Raw genomic sequence first — 17,359 nt, forward strand, 5'->3', positions numbered from 1 at the left:
CAAAGCAATCACTCTACATCTGACTCATCAGTCCTCATCCTCAAGGAAATCTGCACAATGCTTTCAAAAGACTAGTCTGGGAGCTTAAATTCACAACTCTCTGCTAGACACTAAATTATGGTCTGAACAGAGATTCTGGATTTATGGCTTTTTACAACACTCTGTAACCTGCTAACCCTCCCGTTGCAGTCCTGTGACTGCAGAGGTATTAATAGGCCACTCTACTTTGAATGAACGCTTAGAATATGGTCCCTAACTACTTATGGTAAACAATCTGTTCTACCTGGCATTTAGCTGTGACCTTCAGAATATCTTTCCCAGACCTGAAAGAGAGCTTTGTGTGGCTTGAAAGCTTGTCGTTCTCACCAACAGTGGTTGGTCCAATAAAGAGATTACTTCACCCTCCTTATCTCTCTAATATCCTGGGACTGACTTGGCTACAGCTATGCTACATACATCTTATAATTCTGTTCTTTACTATAGTTTCAATCAGTTGACCTCGTATTGAAGTTAGGCTGACTAGTCTGTAATTGCCAGGATCACCTCCAGAGTCTCTCTCTCTTTTTTTTTTAATTGGCATCCTGTCATGTGGTACAGAGGTTGATTGAAGTAATAGGTTACATACCACAGGTGGCAGGTCTGCAATTTCATATCTGAGTTCCTTCAGAACTCTTGGATGAACACCATCTGATCCTGGAGACTTATTACTGTTTGTTTTATCAATTTTTATTCCAAAACCACCTCTTTTGACACCTCAGTGCAGTACAATTCCTCAGATTTGCCTCCTAAAAAGAGATTCCCACACCTGAGCCACCCTCACATCTTCTGCCGTGAAGTCGGGTGCAAAGGATTCATTTAACTTCTCCGCAGTGGCCTTGTCTTCCTTGAATGCTCCTTTTAACACCTTGATTGTCCAGTGGCTCCATTGGTGGTTTGGCAGGCTTCCTGCTTCTGATGTACTTAAATTTTTTTTGCGTCTTTTGGTAGGTGCTCTTCATTCTTAATTTACCCTGCTTAATTATACTTTTACACCTGCCTGAATTTATGCTTCTTTCTATTGTCCTCAGTAGTCTTTGACTTCCAGTTTTTAACGGATGACATTTTGCCTCTACTGGCCTCTTTTACTCTCTTTAGCCATGGTGGCAATGTTTGATCCTCTTTAGTATTTTTAATTTATTTATGTGGGGTATGCATTTAATTTGAGCTTCTATTATAGTGCTCCTGCCGTCTTTGGTACTTCCCCCCTCATAAGGATGTTAAATTTAATTCCATTATGGTTGCAATTACAAAGTGGCTCACCTATTTCACCTCTTGGACCATATCCTGTGTGCCACTTAAGACTAAATCTAGAATTGCCTCTCACCTTGTGGGTTCCAGGACTAGCTGCTCCAGGACCAGTCATTAATAAAGAGTCTAAAAATTTTATCTCTTCATCCCCGCCTGAGGTGATATGAGGGTAGTGGAAAATCCCCCATTATTACTGGGTTTTCTATTTTTTGTAGCCTTTCTAATCTCCCTCAGCATTTCACAATCGCCATCTTGGTCAGGTGGTTGGTAATATATTCCTACTGCTATACTCTTGTTGTTCAAGCTGGAATTTCTATAGTAGAGCTTCTGTGGTACTCTTCAATTCATTTAAGACTTTCACTATATTTCACTCTGTGCTTTCTTTCAGATATAGTGCCACTCCTCCACCAGCATGAACTACTGTCATTTCTGTATATTCTGTACCCTGATATTACTGTGTCCCATTGATTATCGTTGTTCCATCAAGTTTTTGTGAGGTCTAGTATATCAGTATCCTCATTTAATATCAGACACTCAAGTTCACCCATCTTAGTATTTAGACTTCTAACACCTGTGTACAAGTATTTATAAAATTTGATATTTAGTTGTCTGCTTTCATGAGATGTCATTGAATGGAACTCTTTTTTTTTTTTTTTTAATTTGACATTTCTCTTCTGCTCCTACCTGTACTCTATCAGCTCCTCTCCTGCTGTCCCCTCTCCTCCCCTCCTCTCTCCCCTCTTTCCTCTCAACCAGGATATTGAGAATCCCTGTTAATGGATCCTCCCCAAGGAATGTCTGTCTAAACAGCGTGCTCCTCCATACTTCTCAGCATTCCCTCAGCCCTTAGTTTAAAAACCCCTCTAACTTATTAATTCTACATGCCAGCAATGCGGTTCCATTTTGGGTTAGGTGGACCCATCCTTCCTGTATAGACTCCTCTTTTCCTAAAAGATTCCCCAGTTCCTAATAAACTTAAACCCCTCCTCCCTCCATCATCATCATCATCATCTCAACCACCCATTGAGACTGTGCAATTCTGCCCATGTAACTGGCGCTGCTCATGGAACTGGAAACTCTTCAAAGAATGCTGCCACGGAGGTCCTGGACTTTAATCTCTTACCTAGCAGCTTAAATTTGGCCTCCAGGACCATTCTCCTACCTTTCCCTGTGTCATTGCAACCTACGTGTACCATGACCACTGGGTCCTCCATAGCACTGCAGCCTCTCCACCCAGCAGGCAATTCATCTTGTGATTCTCCTGGTCATCACAAACCCAACTATCTATTTCTAATAATCTAATCCCTCATTACTGTTACCTGTCTCTTCCTAATAGCTGGGGTCAATGCAAGAGAATACCATGTCGTCATCTGGAAGGCTGGTCCCAACTATGGGGTTGTTTCCCTCCCCTCCGGTTTGATCTCCTTCCCTGAGACTTTCATCCTCCAACAGCATAGAGGCTGTCAGACTGGGGGTGGAACTACTCTACTGCATCCCAGAAAGTCTCCTCCTATGTAGCTCTGTCTCCCTTAGCTCCTCCAGTTTGGCAACTATGGTGTCAGGAGCTTGTACGTGGTCTCTGAGGGTCATGAGCTGCTTGCCCTAAATGCATATAGTCCACATGTAATCATACATGCTGCATTCAGTGCAGTAAACTGGACAGCCCCCACTCTGCTGCTAGCCTTCAGCCTCCATTATTTTTATATTTGTGTGTGTTGAGGGGGAGGGAGATGTTGGCCTACGTTTAGAGAATGTTAGGTTTCTCTGGCTCTCATGCTCTGTCTCTAAACTCATGTGTTTACTGCTCTTGGTTGCTAGCTCCTTTGGTCACTTAGTAGGGGTGTGGGTTTTTTTGTTTTAATATAATCCCCTATTCTTCCTGAGTAGCCTTCTTGTTAAGGAACTAGGAATCAAAGGATGGCAGGCCAGAGCCTCTGTAAGAAGCTCTAATCCTTGCCCAGCAGGTCCTCTGGGCTCAGTGCACAGCCCCCTCCCGCAAACATACCACGCTATAAACTCCAGTCAAGCAGGCACACGAACAAACTGGTGGCAAATTCAGCCAAGAGTCATGTAGTCACTCCTCCTTCGCCTGGAGAGTGCTCTGGCAGAACTCCGGTTTGCTGTTTGCTAAAACAACTGGCGTTTTAAAATCTAGAGCTTACAATGCAGTAGTTAATTCTTTAGGGCACAAGTGATTTAGCTGAAATCCTAGCATGTTTGATGGTGACTCATATGTTTGAGTTAAAATGTCAGAAAAACACAAGTGAAATGAGATAGTGAAGAAATACTAATCACACTGGTATCTCTCTAATTGTACTAAATATGGGCCATAGTCCTTGTTCTACAATCCTGTGTCTTGTTTATAAAAATTTAAAAGTGCTGTTGTGTCAATTTAGATTGTCATAACTAAGGTTAAGATTATGTTACAGAGGTTGCCGAAATCACTTCCAGGGACCTCCATGACATTGGTGGCCCCAAAGTTGACTAGCCGCTGCTGGCAGCAGGGGAACCTCCCATAGCAGCCCAGCCTCCGTGGGTGGCATGGGTTCCCGCATAGCTCCTAGCTGCCACCACTGGTGGCAGAGGGACCCCACAGCTCCCCTGCCACTACAGGCAGTGGGGGACTCCCCCTGCAGCTCTCAGCCATGCAGGGCAGTGGGGGGACCACCCCAGCTCCAGCCCCACAGGGCGGCAGGGAGACTCCTCCCAGACACTGGACAGTGGGGTTCCCTGCAGCTCCCAGGTGCTGTGGGGTGGGAGGGCTAGTGTGCTGGACCTGCCTCCCTCCCTATTTTGTAAGGGATGTTTTTAGTAAAAGTCAGGGACCAGTCACCAGGAAGCAGTGACAAAATCTTAGCCTTAGTCATAACTTATTGGTGCTATCCAGAGACACTGAGTCCTTTCAAGTTTTTCACAAGGAATTAGTCTGCCTGCCCTGTGGCTTACTGCAGACTGAGTGGAAAAAATGAAATATTGATTTTTTTTAACTTGGGATCAGATAAACAGCATTTTCCTTGCATGTTAGCATAGAATGTTAGTAGACAATTAGGTTAAAAATAAAATCAGAAGTCCATGAGCTTAGAGTTCTACTGTAATGAGACCTATGTTTGCTGCAGAGTTGCATCCCTTTGTACAGAATAATTTCTTGGAACGGGTGTTATTTTTAAACCTGTGTGTCATGGATTGCCTTACTGAGAGCAAGGTATGATTTCATAGATGTCACAGAGGACTTAAATTAGTGTCTTTCCTTCCTTGTTCAGGTCCTCATATATTTCAGTTAGTGTCACTAGAATTTCTGTTGTCATTGGAAAGGATTTGGGCTGGCTATAACTTATTTCCAGCTATTTGTAGATTCATGTGTATTTTTTTTAATAAGCTAGAAAACAGGGTGAAGGTATAGCCTGAAAAGTTAAAAAGACTTTAAAAAGTTAATAACTTTTTTGCAGAAAAGGGGTTAGAGGGTGGGGTGGAAGAGCTATAAATTTTCTCTGGAGGTAAATTAACTTTTAAATACACAATTTCAGATCCCCAGTCATTTGCTGAATAAATGTGAAACTTTTAACCTTCTAAAACAATGGTTAAAAATCAGTTCCTCCAGTTACTGGCCAAGACTAGAGTTCAGGCCCTAGGATTCAATTTCCCTGCCCAACAGTTGATCTCACTAATGCCAAAAGCAATGTAAGAATGCAGCTTCTTTCTTTGCTGTAGGTGTTAGTGAGGTCATCAGCTGCAGCCAGAGAATGGCAGACCTCTGAAGACTTGAACTCTGGCCTGGGGAGCCTTTTTAAAAAAAACAAAAACAACCGCTCCACACCTTTCAGTTACCATTTGAAGCCGAAAGCTATTTCCCTTGAAGTTTGACAGTATAGGAGTAGGTCTTAAACTGCAGGCTCAAACTCTCGCCGATCTGATGTCACCTTTCAACACAAGATACAAGTAATGGACTAGGGATAACAAACGGATTAAAACCAAGAGAGGTTTTTACTATTAGTTTCAGAATATAGTGCCTGAACCACTATTTTAAAAAATGTTTAAACACTATATTGGAAATGCAGTATCTTTCTATTATTGAATGCTTAAATGTGCTATTATCGCATCATAAACATGTCAGAACCATGCATTGTAATATGTGATAGAATAAGCTTAATACCACTAAGATTTCTGTAAGATGCTTGCTGTCTCGTTTTATCTTTTTCATTGTGTGCAGCTGTTACATCAGGTAATAAATATTATTTTCATCATGTGTAAGGCTTTACTGTTTATGTAATATGGACACCCTTCTCATGCTAAATTTTCATTAATATGCTTAAAATATTTACCGTATCAGTAGAATTCAGTTGGATTAATAAGTTGCTTTTTCTTTAACAGCAAAAGATGATGGAAGCATTGCTGTTGCCTTGGGTTACACTGCACACTTGGTCTCAATGATTTCCTTCTTTCTACAAGTGCCACTCAGGTATCCCATAATTCACAAAGGTTCCAGATCTGCAATCAAAGATAATATCAATGACAAACTGACAGAGAAAGAGCGAGAGTAAGTATGTCGTCTTCATATGTACTTTCTGAGAAAGATGTGGCATCTTGACTGGGCAAGAAGGTTGATGGAGTTGCAGTAGTTGATATTGAAGTAGGTTGTTTTTAGTACCCAAGTCAAGGATGCCGTTTCCATTGTGGTGTCTGAATCCCATGTGAATAGGATTAGGTTGAAATTTGTAGCAACTAGTTAAACTAGATTGAAGTTACATAAACTAGTCTATTCTAGTTGTATTCATTTAGGGGCGCAAAGAGGCACTTCCTTTACTTTTTTTTATTATTATTAAATTTCAGTTTTGTGTGGTGAAACTTCATTGTTACGCATGTAGACCAGACAGACTACAGTGAATTTTAAGTTTTAGAATATTTTTGCATTTCTTAATCTGATACGTATTCAGTGCTCTGTAACCAGGAATGGATTCAATACAACAAATGTCTGTTGTTTTATTATTATCTGTTTAGTCATTATTCTATGCCATCAGAATCTTATTTCATGCAATTCTTTCAGACAGTTCTAGTCAAGGTTGCTGAGGTAATATAACTCTTAGTGAAATAGGTAACTACAGTATTATCATTAGAAAATCTAAGCACTAATGACAGAAAATGACCAGTTAAAGAACTCCTTTACGTGAATTCTCTGACCCAGAATACTTTCAGGTAATGACACTGATGTGAAAATTCACCTTGCACAAACAGCAACATTATCTTTGACTCACAAAATGTATATACGAAACTTTCTCAACATTCACATCACAAATACAAGTCTACCTTGAACTACATGTAATATATTGCATTAGTATATATTGTGGGTCAACATTGTGGCTATAGACATGTAAGGTGAATTTTCAGATAATTACTTTATATTTGAGCATATGATTTTATTACCCTTAAAGTTTATCTGCTCTTTTTCTCTGTACTGTGAGCTGCAAAGTAAAACTCACAGAACTACTGACTCTAGTGTTCTTCATTCTGTAGTCAGCATATACAGATAACAATGGAGTTGTAGGACCTAGGGAAGACTGAAAAAGAGGGTAAGGGGACTGCTTCTGTGCTTGCACTTAGGAAACATTGTCTAGACAAACTGTTTGCATTGGCACGGGGAAGGGGAGAAGGGGATGAGGAGTGTATCCAAACTGACACAAACTCACTGGAGTTGTAATATTTTTTAACAAGCCATAGTTTAGTGTGTGGAGTATAGTTTAGTATTGGAGAACTCCAGACTCCAACCAAGATGGATTGGCCCTACTGTGCTAGGGTTCTGTGTATCTGATTTCTCAAAGTTGCTTAAGTGATTTAGGATCACACATCCTATTGAAATTCAGTGACTACACATAGTAAAGACAGGCCCTGCTTCAAAGATCTTACTGTTTAAACAAAGGATGGGAGAAGAATAATTATCCCCATTTTACAGTTAAAGGAAGTGATACAGGTGTAGTAACTTGCCCAAGGTCATCCAGGAAGTCTAACAAAGCCTGATGTGAATTCATTCTCCTGAGTCCTACTCTAGTTTTTTAACCACACAGCCGTCCTTTATCCAGATTTTAGTTAAGGTTGAGAGGCAGATACTGGAGTTGGCTTTCAACAGATTTCTCATGCGAGTGAGGAGAACTGTGTTTAAAGTCTAAACCAATTTCCTTCCATCCTTCAAATATCTATCAATAGGACTTAAAGTTCTTCAGGTCATGCTGTTCTGAGTTTGAGCCAGTTATACTCAATCGGATTATTTATCTAAATGATATTTTTTCCCCTAGCCATCATGAATTCAACACTTACATTCCACAATATGTTTCCAAAGAGGAGGAGAGTTAGCTTGCAGTACTCCAAAAACACCCTCTGGTATTAACCCTTCTCCCAACATATTCAGTAAGCTCTATTCTTCCGCAGTTGGCTCTGTCCGAAGTCCTAAGAGTCAGCCTCCAGTATTAGAGAGGCAAATTAAGAATAGATGAGACCTCTCTGTCCTGCCATCTTTCTGGGCAGTGCAGTCTTGGTAGCTGGTGGCACTATAGTTAGTTTTAGTATCTTAACTTGCAGTTGTTTTCCCTCTGCCCTGGCTGCTTCCTTTTCATACACATCTAGTTGAAATACATGGTGATTAAATGTGCAACGGAATCCAACACTTGTGTTTTAGTAGGCTTTTATTAAAAGACAGTTGTTCAACTTCAGTGCAAGGTACTATTGAATAATTCTGGCATGGCTTTCTTCATACTTGGCAGAGTATGTCCCCTCTGACCTTAAAGTCTGAGTCTATGTAATACATAACACCCCTTGTTGGCATCACATTTAGGGTTACTTACTAAATATTTGGCTTGAAGTGGTTCTAATTTAGATTCATATTTTATTTTGGGCTGAAACTTTGCCTGTAGTATCAAAATGAAGAGTTTTTAAAAGGTTCTGTTTCAAGGATGGGGAGATTTTTGTTACACTCATTTAAAAAAAAGTTGTGCGTGGTTTGGATTTAATCTATTTAAAAACTTTATAACAGCAAACTAATGGATGCAAGTAATACTTATTACAAGTTCCTAAAATAAACTTTGTAAATAGTGCCTAAACACTTACATAATAGACCTGTTTCTCTTGGGTAAATATGCATTCTAAAGTGTGTACACACTATTTAGTATAGCAAGCATCTTGGCAATTGCAAATAAAAGTACTTTATTTCTTAAAATGAATGATCGAGACCACTTATGGTCTTAGGAAAGTATGAGACTACTTTACCACTATATTGAAAGAAAGTTCATCTGTAAAATAAGCAGGAGGCTACAGGGTTGACCTAACACTTATATACCTCCCGAACTACTAGAGATGAAGTATAAAAATATCAGCCACTGGTCTTCAACAAAGAGCCAACTTCGAAATTATAAACAGAAGTGTTAGAATATATCATGGAAACACAATAACTAACTGCTGCCTCCTTCATATATTACATATAGTCTTGTAATATTGTGTCAACAGAAGTTCCCTCACAGAAATTTCTCAGTCTCAGTTTACTAAAACCATTGAGGAAAGGTAGTTCTATAAAGAATGCAGTTTTTATTAAATACCTCCTTAAAACATATTTCTTCAATAGTGTCGTTCAACAATCCTCTTTAAAGTACAGAAGGTATTTTAAAAGTGAAGAGCCCCATGCTGCTTGAAGTTTGGGCTCAAATTATGTATCCTTCGTTTATTTGGATTGGACTGTCTGCTTAAGATTTTAAGCTTCTAGGGACAGTATGGTGTTTCCTTCTCTCCAGCGTCCGCCATGCGGATGGTGCTGAATAAATAACCAATTTAAACTTCTTGGCATTGCTATGAGAAATAGAAGCACAACACTTTCTCTCCTCTACTTGTAGGTGTGCTTTTAATCTATAGCTTTAATATTTGTCACACATTCTTATACTTGCATGCAACACTTTCATTAGTATGCTTCTGGATTTTATAGAGAAGGGTAGCACCTGACTTGCTGAAAAGTACAGGAGGTTTTTTGTGCTTTTTCTTTGTAATAGCTCCTGGATCTAGATTTCATTTCTGTAATTGTCATGATTGCAATAGCATTTGGTGCTTTTTTTTGAGTAAAACGTCTACCATGTATGAATGGTAGTTCATCTGTCCACAATTTTAGCCTAATAGCTACCTTTGCTAGCTAGGAGCCCACAGATTTCAAGGAAGATACCTCAGTTCAATTCTCCCCCTCTTTAGGTTTTTACATGTTATAGTGAATAGTGCCTCATTCACAAGATGGACAGTGTTCTGGAGAGAACCAGGGTTGCGTAGTTAATGAGGCTGTTTGCAGGACCCCTGTCTCATTTGTTGTAGAAGCTGGATGCTGTGTAGTGAATGAGACAAGGAACGGTAGGAAAGAATGGTCTCTTGGGTAAGGCAACTGAATGCTACCCTGAAGAACTGGATTCTATCCCTACCTCAGCCAAAGAGTTTGCATGACACTGGACAAGTTCCATTAGCCGAAACATACACTGAAAATGAGGAACACAGTGAAACTAAGTTGACGTCCCTGGGGTCTTGATTTACAGAAGTGTTGATAACATGCAACTGAGGTCACTGGGAACACTGCTCTATATTTATGTGATGTGGTCACTGTTGGGTTGATTGAATAGTTTCCATATCCAAAGCCTTGTGCCTAAAAGAACGCCGTTCACCTCTGACTAGACCTAAACCCCTTGGTTCACTTCCACGATCTTGAGGGAGGCAGGAAGTAACCCCAGAAACAAACACGCTCAGCAATAAACACATCTGAGCACAGACGAAACCCTCAGTTAGTATTGGGGGGGCCCTATAGGAAATCATACGTACACCTCCATTAGCAGTACCCAGTCTCCAACACCTGAATAAACAAGTTAAAGCTCTCTAAGCTGATTGAGTCCAAAAGTTCCCAGTCTTAGTCCTAAACATGGTACCTTTCACTCCTCATGGCAGTTGCTGGTGCTTGGGAACAGTGTGAACTTGGGCTGCTGAGTTCAGACCTCTGCTGCAATGTCAGGCATCCATCCCTGTGGTTACAGTGCTGATCAGGTCTCTTCTGGGTCTAGGCTGCTGTCTTACCCTGGTGGTAGTCATGCCCTAGCCTGCTTACTGGGCTGATCCCCTTAGTTGCAAGTTCAGACGTTCGGGACTGCTCCTTCCACTAGCAACAAACAACGTGTACTGAAGCCTCAGCCTGTTCTTTCTAGTCCTCTGCCAAATGATTGCCAAGGGCAATCAGATGGCCTGCAGCCAATCCCACCTTTAGTATGGAGTGACATTGTTCCCCTCCACTGGGGAGGCTTTCTGGCAGCAGGAAATCTGAGATAGGATTTCTTCCCAGTCATCCAGTGCAAGCTTCCCTTTCTGCCTACTTCATCAATCAGGGCTTCTTGGAATAGAGTATGTCCTTCTGCACTAGCCACTCTTCATATATGTAGTGCTATAAAAGGTGCCCAGAATTATTTGACACTGGTCAATTTTGACTTTCATTTCAGTGCCTCAGTTCCCAGTGTTTATAATGGGAGAAAATACCAATGCCTCACCTTGTTTGGGTGTTGTGAAGATTGACTGTTTTGTTTGTAAGGAATGGCAATAGTAAGATGAGAGCACCATAGGAAACCCATGAGGAAATTCTGTACTTGGTGTAGGTTTGTATAGTATATATTAAATAATGCATGGGATCACACATCAAATGAGGATAAAAAGAAATAGCTACCCCTTCAGCAAGCGTCCTCCATCTTGTGCGCTGAATGAGGTCAAGGGTCCTTTGGAAAAGCTAATCTTTAATGATGTGATCATACTCTACCATCATGTATATGTGCAAGGCAGCTGTATAAAGATTTTATAGATAACTAATTCTGGCATTTCCCAACTTTTGAGCGCTTGACTTTCAACCTTAACATTATTTTAACAGTTTATCTATAATTTCCCACGCTTAAAGATTGGAAAAACAAATATCATATTGTGGAACTATATTGACCCCCTTCTCTTCTCAAACCATATGGGGGGGCGATTGTTAGATATACATCATCAGTCCTATCTCTTGAATTAGTGGAGTAACTAGTAGCAATAGTAGGTTATCTTCTGTGGGGACCTGCCTCTAGAGCAGGGTAGTGACACACAGTTTGCAAGTGGGTTTAATTTGCTAACATCAGATGAATGTAGACTCTTGCTGAACCTGGGCACCAGCAAGAGGTGATGATAGTCAGGTCATCCTCTTGCATCAACTTTGTACTTTGTACTGCAGAATCAGTGGCTCTCACAGTCAGAGAAAGGACAATGGGCTAAAGGTCTGATCCACGATGCAGTTCCTATATTGGAATGGAACCAAATTTCCCTCATGGAAAAATACATTCTCATGCTAGCATATGACTTTGTACTCAAGAGAATGGTCACTAGGGGCACAAGTGTTGTGGTATTTCGGGCTACAGGCTGGCACCTCTATCACTTCCCTTGTTTCTTTTAGTGAGACATTTTCTTGCAGGCACTCAGCTTTGTCTGAGGCCTAGGCTGTCAGGACAGATAATGGAGTCCTTGGGCAGAGCATGTTCTCTGTCACTAAGGGGTGTGGTGATGTGCAGATTGGTTGGCAAGTAGGAGCTGTGTGGGAATAGTACATGTTCGGTGCAGATAGAATCATCAGATAATTTAGCTACAAGACTCTAAGTAGTATCTACTGAGCATATGTAAACTGATTTTTTTTTTTTCCGCACCAGAGGCTTAAAACTTTGCAAAATTTGGGAAAACTTTGACTGATTGCAATAGGAGCATCCATGAGGCATAGGCAGCCTCCCCCTCCCCCCCGCACGCAAAAAAAAAGTTCCTACATGCAGTTCAAAGCATGCAGGCATTAGTGTGTCTCAGTGAAATGATTGTAAGAATTCTTTTCACCTGGGTGCAAAAATGCATTTTTCCTTTATGCCTTTTTGGAATCAACTGAACTGTTTTAACTGAAATGTTAAAGGGTGGGGGAAGCATTAGAATGTCAGCCTGAGCAATTAAAATTTGGCAAGGTTATAAACAATTGGCAACAGTTTTTTATAATGGAAGGTTTTGAGTTACTTAATTATAACTGTCTGTACCTTGCACCACCTGCATTTTTCAGAACTGGAGGTTATACACATCTTCAATTTTCTTTTTCTCTTAGCTTGCAAATAACATACTTAAACTAGAATGAGCATATTTTAAAATTATTAGTATCAAACAAATTGTTGCCTTTTTCTTATAGAAGTACACATGTGAAACTTGTATTTTACTGCTGTCTACAAGTATTCAACTAATACTTGTGAAATTTTAAATTGTAAATGTAATCATAGCACTAGATCATCCTGTGTCAATGGATGCTTGGTTCTGCCTCAACCCAGGGCACTGGATTAGATGACCTTTTGAGCGGTTATACTACTCTATACGTTTTCATTAATTTTTAAATTTCTGTAAAGCCATTTTTTCAGCCTTGTTAGTGGAAGTACTCGGCAGTAATTCTGAAAGTAGTTGGAGTGCAAGTGCAGAAAATGACATAAATGGAGCTAGTTGGAAATTAATAAAGCCTTTTTCTTTAGAATTTGCCAATTCATCAGACAAAAGGTTGTGTGGAGACAGGTTTTGATGAAATTCCACTGGATGGAAACCCCTCACACCTGCCAGGCTGGTTACCTGCAAGCTCACTCACCTGGATCCTCAGCATCTCTCTTCATGGGCTGGTGGGAAGATGAGAGCCCCAGCTTCCAGTTTCCTGTCTCCTGGCTTCTTGGCAGCCTGAGCTGCCTGAGCTCCCAGGGCCAGGGCTCCCAGTAGAGGTGGGCAGTGGATGGTAAATCATCTTGTGGAGGATTCCTAAATGTTTGGGTTTTGTTCCAAATTGGAATTCAACCAGCATTCAAAATCCTCCAGAACAGAATTGCCATTCCCCACCCAGCTATAGGTATAGTATTCCTTCATAAAACAATGACCAGAACACATTTAAAAGAGAGGAAAAATCGCAATCTTTCCCAGAAGTGGATATATGAAATCACACATTTAAATGAGAATTGCTGTGACTCACTTAAACTTAATTCTTAAATTATACCATAATCAAAGCAATCAGATTTTCAGGCTCAGAACAAATAAGCAAAGATTATAGCAATTTTAAATTACTCAGATTTTGGATTTAAACTACTCAACTCGGAGACCTGGCATTCTTGGATATTTATAGATGCAGTCTGTCTTTAACAGGACTGGGCAGACTATTTCCCTTGCTCTGGGAGGACGTTAGGTTAGTTGGTTTAAGCCCAGTATTTGCCCTCGTTATAATTGAACATAATTTGAAAGGCATGTGTGAGGCACAGTTGCCATGTAGATTTTGTTTTAAAAAGAGTGACTCTAGATGCCTGATTCTCTCCATTCAGTTGTGCTGTTGATTCCACTGGAGTCCAATGTAATTAAACCAATTTCATGTCTTTCAATAGAGTAGAGAATCAAGCCCAATATTTTTATTCTATGTAGCCTGCCATATAGTCAGGTCTTTCTGAAAAGAGTTAAGTAATGGAGCAAAGCTGTTGGTTTACAACAGAACACAAGTCTAAATGGGTGGATTGGAGGGTGAGGTCAAAATCTATAGGTCAGATACAGATTTTGTAATTCTAAAAAGCATAAAGTGATGTGGGGTTCATTTTTTATTTTTGGTGGACTCTACTTTCATGATGCATATAACTAGAGATGAGTGAGTGATTCCATGCATTATGTCAGTTAATTTAGCCTGTTCGCTCAACAGCAAGTAGCTCACTATATTTTTATCTATTAACTTCTGTGAATTGTTGGTCTCATCTTGTTGATGAACATTCAGTACATGTTGTTAGTTTTAAGTGGCTACGTAAGTAGAAAGATATTACTTTTCCTGCTGACTATCAGTGGTAGGCTTAGCGCCTCTGAAAGTCTGCTCAATTTCAGTGTCTGACACTAGGGCCAAAATTTTAGAATTGGATACCTAACGCTTCATGGCACCAAATAAATATTACTAGCTTCCCACGTTCGCAAGCACTAAATTCACCACCCTCTTTCGAAGGCTGCAGTGCAGAGCACAGGAGTGTGAATTGCAGAGCACACCAAAGAGTTGTGCTCTTACTGCTCTGTAGAGACACTGCTGGTGTCTAAAAGGTACTCAGTTCACATGAACATCATCTTTGAAAGAGGATGTGAACTATGTATCTTTTTAATTTACACCATCAGTGTCCACAGTTCGGAGCGCAACTTTTTGGTGCACTCGGCAATTTACACCCCCTTAATCCAAACTGTGGTGCAGTGTAGATATGCGCAGAGACTAATGTAGAGTTTCCCATACTGCAGTTGCATAATAGTTAGTTAATTTGAGTCTGATACAGCCTGTCTTTTACAGTGGCCTGTACTTAGTGTTTTAAAGGAAATAGGGAGGCAACCTTTATACGTTGGCATCTGTTCAGTGCTATAGCAGGTAGGCAAATGTCTGCAGGAAATCTATTACATTTTAACTTAACTAGCATAGCTATAGATATTAGAGTATCTGGAACTTTCCAGCCATTTGAAAATTCAGTCTCAGTATTTGACTTTTAGCAGTAGTGAATTCCACAGACTGATTATACATTCCCATAGTCATCTTTTCTAAGTTAATTCATTTGAAACCCCATTCGGGTTTAATACAGACCTTCTTTGAATGTGCCACATGTCAATCTGTAATAAACTAGCTTTTAGAAATGATCAGAAATGTCACTATTTCACTTCAGGCTTGTCCAAAGACCTTTTTTTGTGGAGATGAAATTTTGAGATTTCAAGCTCCTTGCATAGGTTTTCTTCAGTGCAGTTTGGGACATGGGGAAAAGGACTGATTAGAAGAGAATAAAAAAATCCAAACCATATGTTTTAATGCCAAATTGGAAACAGATGAAGGCAGTTAAAAATCAAGCGATTGCTTAAACTTTTAAAACAGAGTTTGTATTAAAGGCAGGTGGTTATATATAGTAAAAATCAGTCACCAGTATATTGGCACATTTGTGATCTTTTTGGATACAAAATGAAGAGTTCATAAATCACAAAATCTAGCTATAAAGATGTTTGGACTTGAGAACTCATAAGAGCAACCTTAGTGTCTGAAATAAATTTACGGAGTATAGATCCTCTTAGGTTTACTTAACAGTTAACGTCTGACTGACCAAACAGTCCTGTGGAGATTTACTGCAGGTTACTCAAATATTTAAGCTGCTGTGTGATGTTGAACAGGTACAGATTAGCCCAATAACAGATATGAGGCTGTAAAATAAATGAGGTTTCAGTGACTGGTAAGTACTTTTCTAGGTCAGCCCAAAAAGAGCTCAAAGATGAGAATCAGTTGGTAGTTATGATTGATTATGACACAGTTAATGAACACAATTAGACTAACGACGGTGGTCTCAGAACAGTGCTTAAAACAGAAATTAGTATGGGCATGTCAACTTTTTTTTTTACCAACTTGAGATCTGACAGCACATGACACCAATAAAACTACTGATTTCCCAGGACAGATATTGCACGGGTGAAGCACATCTGCTTCAGAAAATCTTACTCTTTTTAGTTTGAGTACTTTGCTATTGTACAGAATACTTAGCTGCTGCTTAATGAAAATATGCAATTAGACGATTGGCTTAAAAATGAGTTTGTTTCAAGAACTCATGGAAAAATTTCAGCAATGATATTTAAATTAGATTTGAGTAAGTATTCTGCAATATATGCAGTAACTTGGTAGTATAGTGTGCAGCCTTTGTGGAGAGTTGGTTTTTAAGATTTATTTTGGGAAATCTTTGTGGGAGAGATTTTATGTTGCTACCAAAACCTTTGACTCCTACCTTACCTCAATGTGAGTATTTGCTTCTCCATTTTTCTTCTCTTACTTTATTAAGAGAGCATGTTACTCTAAGTTCAACTTCATTGTCTTATGATTGCAATACAAGATGCTAACTTTTGATCTATAAAACTCTGTGCTCTGGTTCCTGGCTACCTCAGTCTGTCTGCATGTCCCCAGTTCTTCTGTGTACCAAGGGGACATTCAGTCCCTTGATTTAAATGTCAGAGGGCTGGTGACAGGCCACTTTGATGGAAGACCTTCTGCTTTGGAATTTTTCTCCCCTCGCTCACCCACCATAGTGTCTGATCATTTTACATTGTGACACAAGACATTCTGCCAGGTGTCTTCTGGAGGGGCATGGGGTGATTACTTCCTTCGAAGAATTTATTCAAAGAGAGGTATGTTTTTAGATTTATACCAAAAAGAAAAAGGGCCCTAATCCAAAACTTAAGGCACCCCACCCATTTTACAAACAAGTAAATTACTTGCAGAATACCAAGCCTTCCCCCTAGCTGCTCCCCCAAAACCCAACTTCTCTCACAGCAGCCACCTTAAATAGTTGTGCCTTACAGCTTGCCATGAAGGTCGATAGACTTGTGCTGATTTTAGGCTGAGGGGAAGAAACTTGTTCCAGAGCTGGAGGGCCCTTCTCAAAGAGCACTGTGAAGCCTGAGAGGGATCCAGTTCAAGTGCCTTTGATCTTGGTCTGGCACAAGGAAAGAGGCCGTATCCCAAATAGCAAAGTTTGAAGCCATTTAGGCCTTGTAGAGATCACAAGCACCATATACCAAATCTGGAGACCAGTAAGTAGGTGGTGAAGAATATGGAGCACTAGTACTTGCTGCAACTCAGAAGCATCACTTAATAGGCAGGCTGCTATATTCCAACCTAGTTTAAATGCCCATATTATCATGAACTGTAGTGCCATGTAGAGTACATTGTAGTAGTCCATTCTTGAGGTGTAATATCACAGTAGTAAGGTCTGCATCAGGAAGAAACGATTGCGATGGCCAGCTGCGGATGGTAAAAAGCATTTCTGGACACTGCTGCTTTCTGATCATCCAACAGCAGCTGGAAATCTAATATAGCCACCAAATCATGAAAGCTTTTTTAGCTTTTAAGGGCCCCTCAGCTGGGGAAGGGTGCCTTAAGAACTCAACAGTAAATATTCAGATATCTACCTTGGCTTAGCTTGAATACTTCTGTTTCACTGATTACATCTTTAAGTGTTCAGCTGGAGTTGAAGTG

The 17,359-nt window shown here is 40.1% G+C and overlaps 1 protein-coding gene across 2 annotated transcripts in view; it reads left to right on the forward strand.

Annotated features, from left to right (window-relative positions):
- The window catches only part of UVRAG (UV radiation resistance associated), a 167,596-nt gene that overhangs the window by 69,291 nt on the left and 80,946 nt on the right, over positions 1–17,359 (forward strand). For both annotated transcript variants that reach the window (XM_030557621.1, XM_030557631.1), the window contains one exon: positions 5,656–5,821. In XM_030557621.1, coding sequence (XP_030413481.1) covers positions 5,656–5,821 — 166 coding nt within the window. The remainder of the gene's footprint in view (positions 1–5,655; positions 5,822–17,359) is intronic.

Source organism: Gopherus evgoodei, chromosome 1 (genome assembly GCF_007399415.2).
Source record: "Gopherus evgoodei ecotype Sinaloan lineage chromosome 1, rGopEvg1_v1.p, whole genome shotgun sequence".
Taxonomy (NCBI): Eukaryota; Metazoa; Chordata; order Testudines; family Testudinidae; genus Gopherus; species Gopherus evgoodei.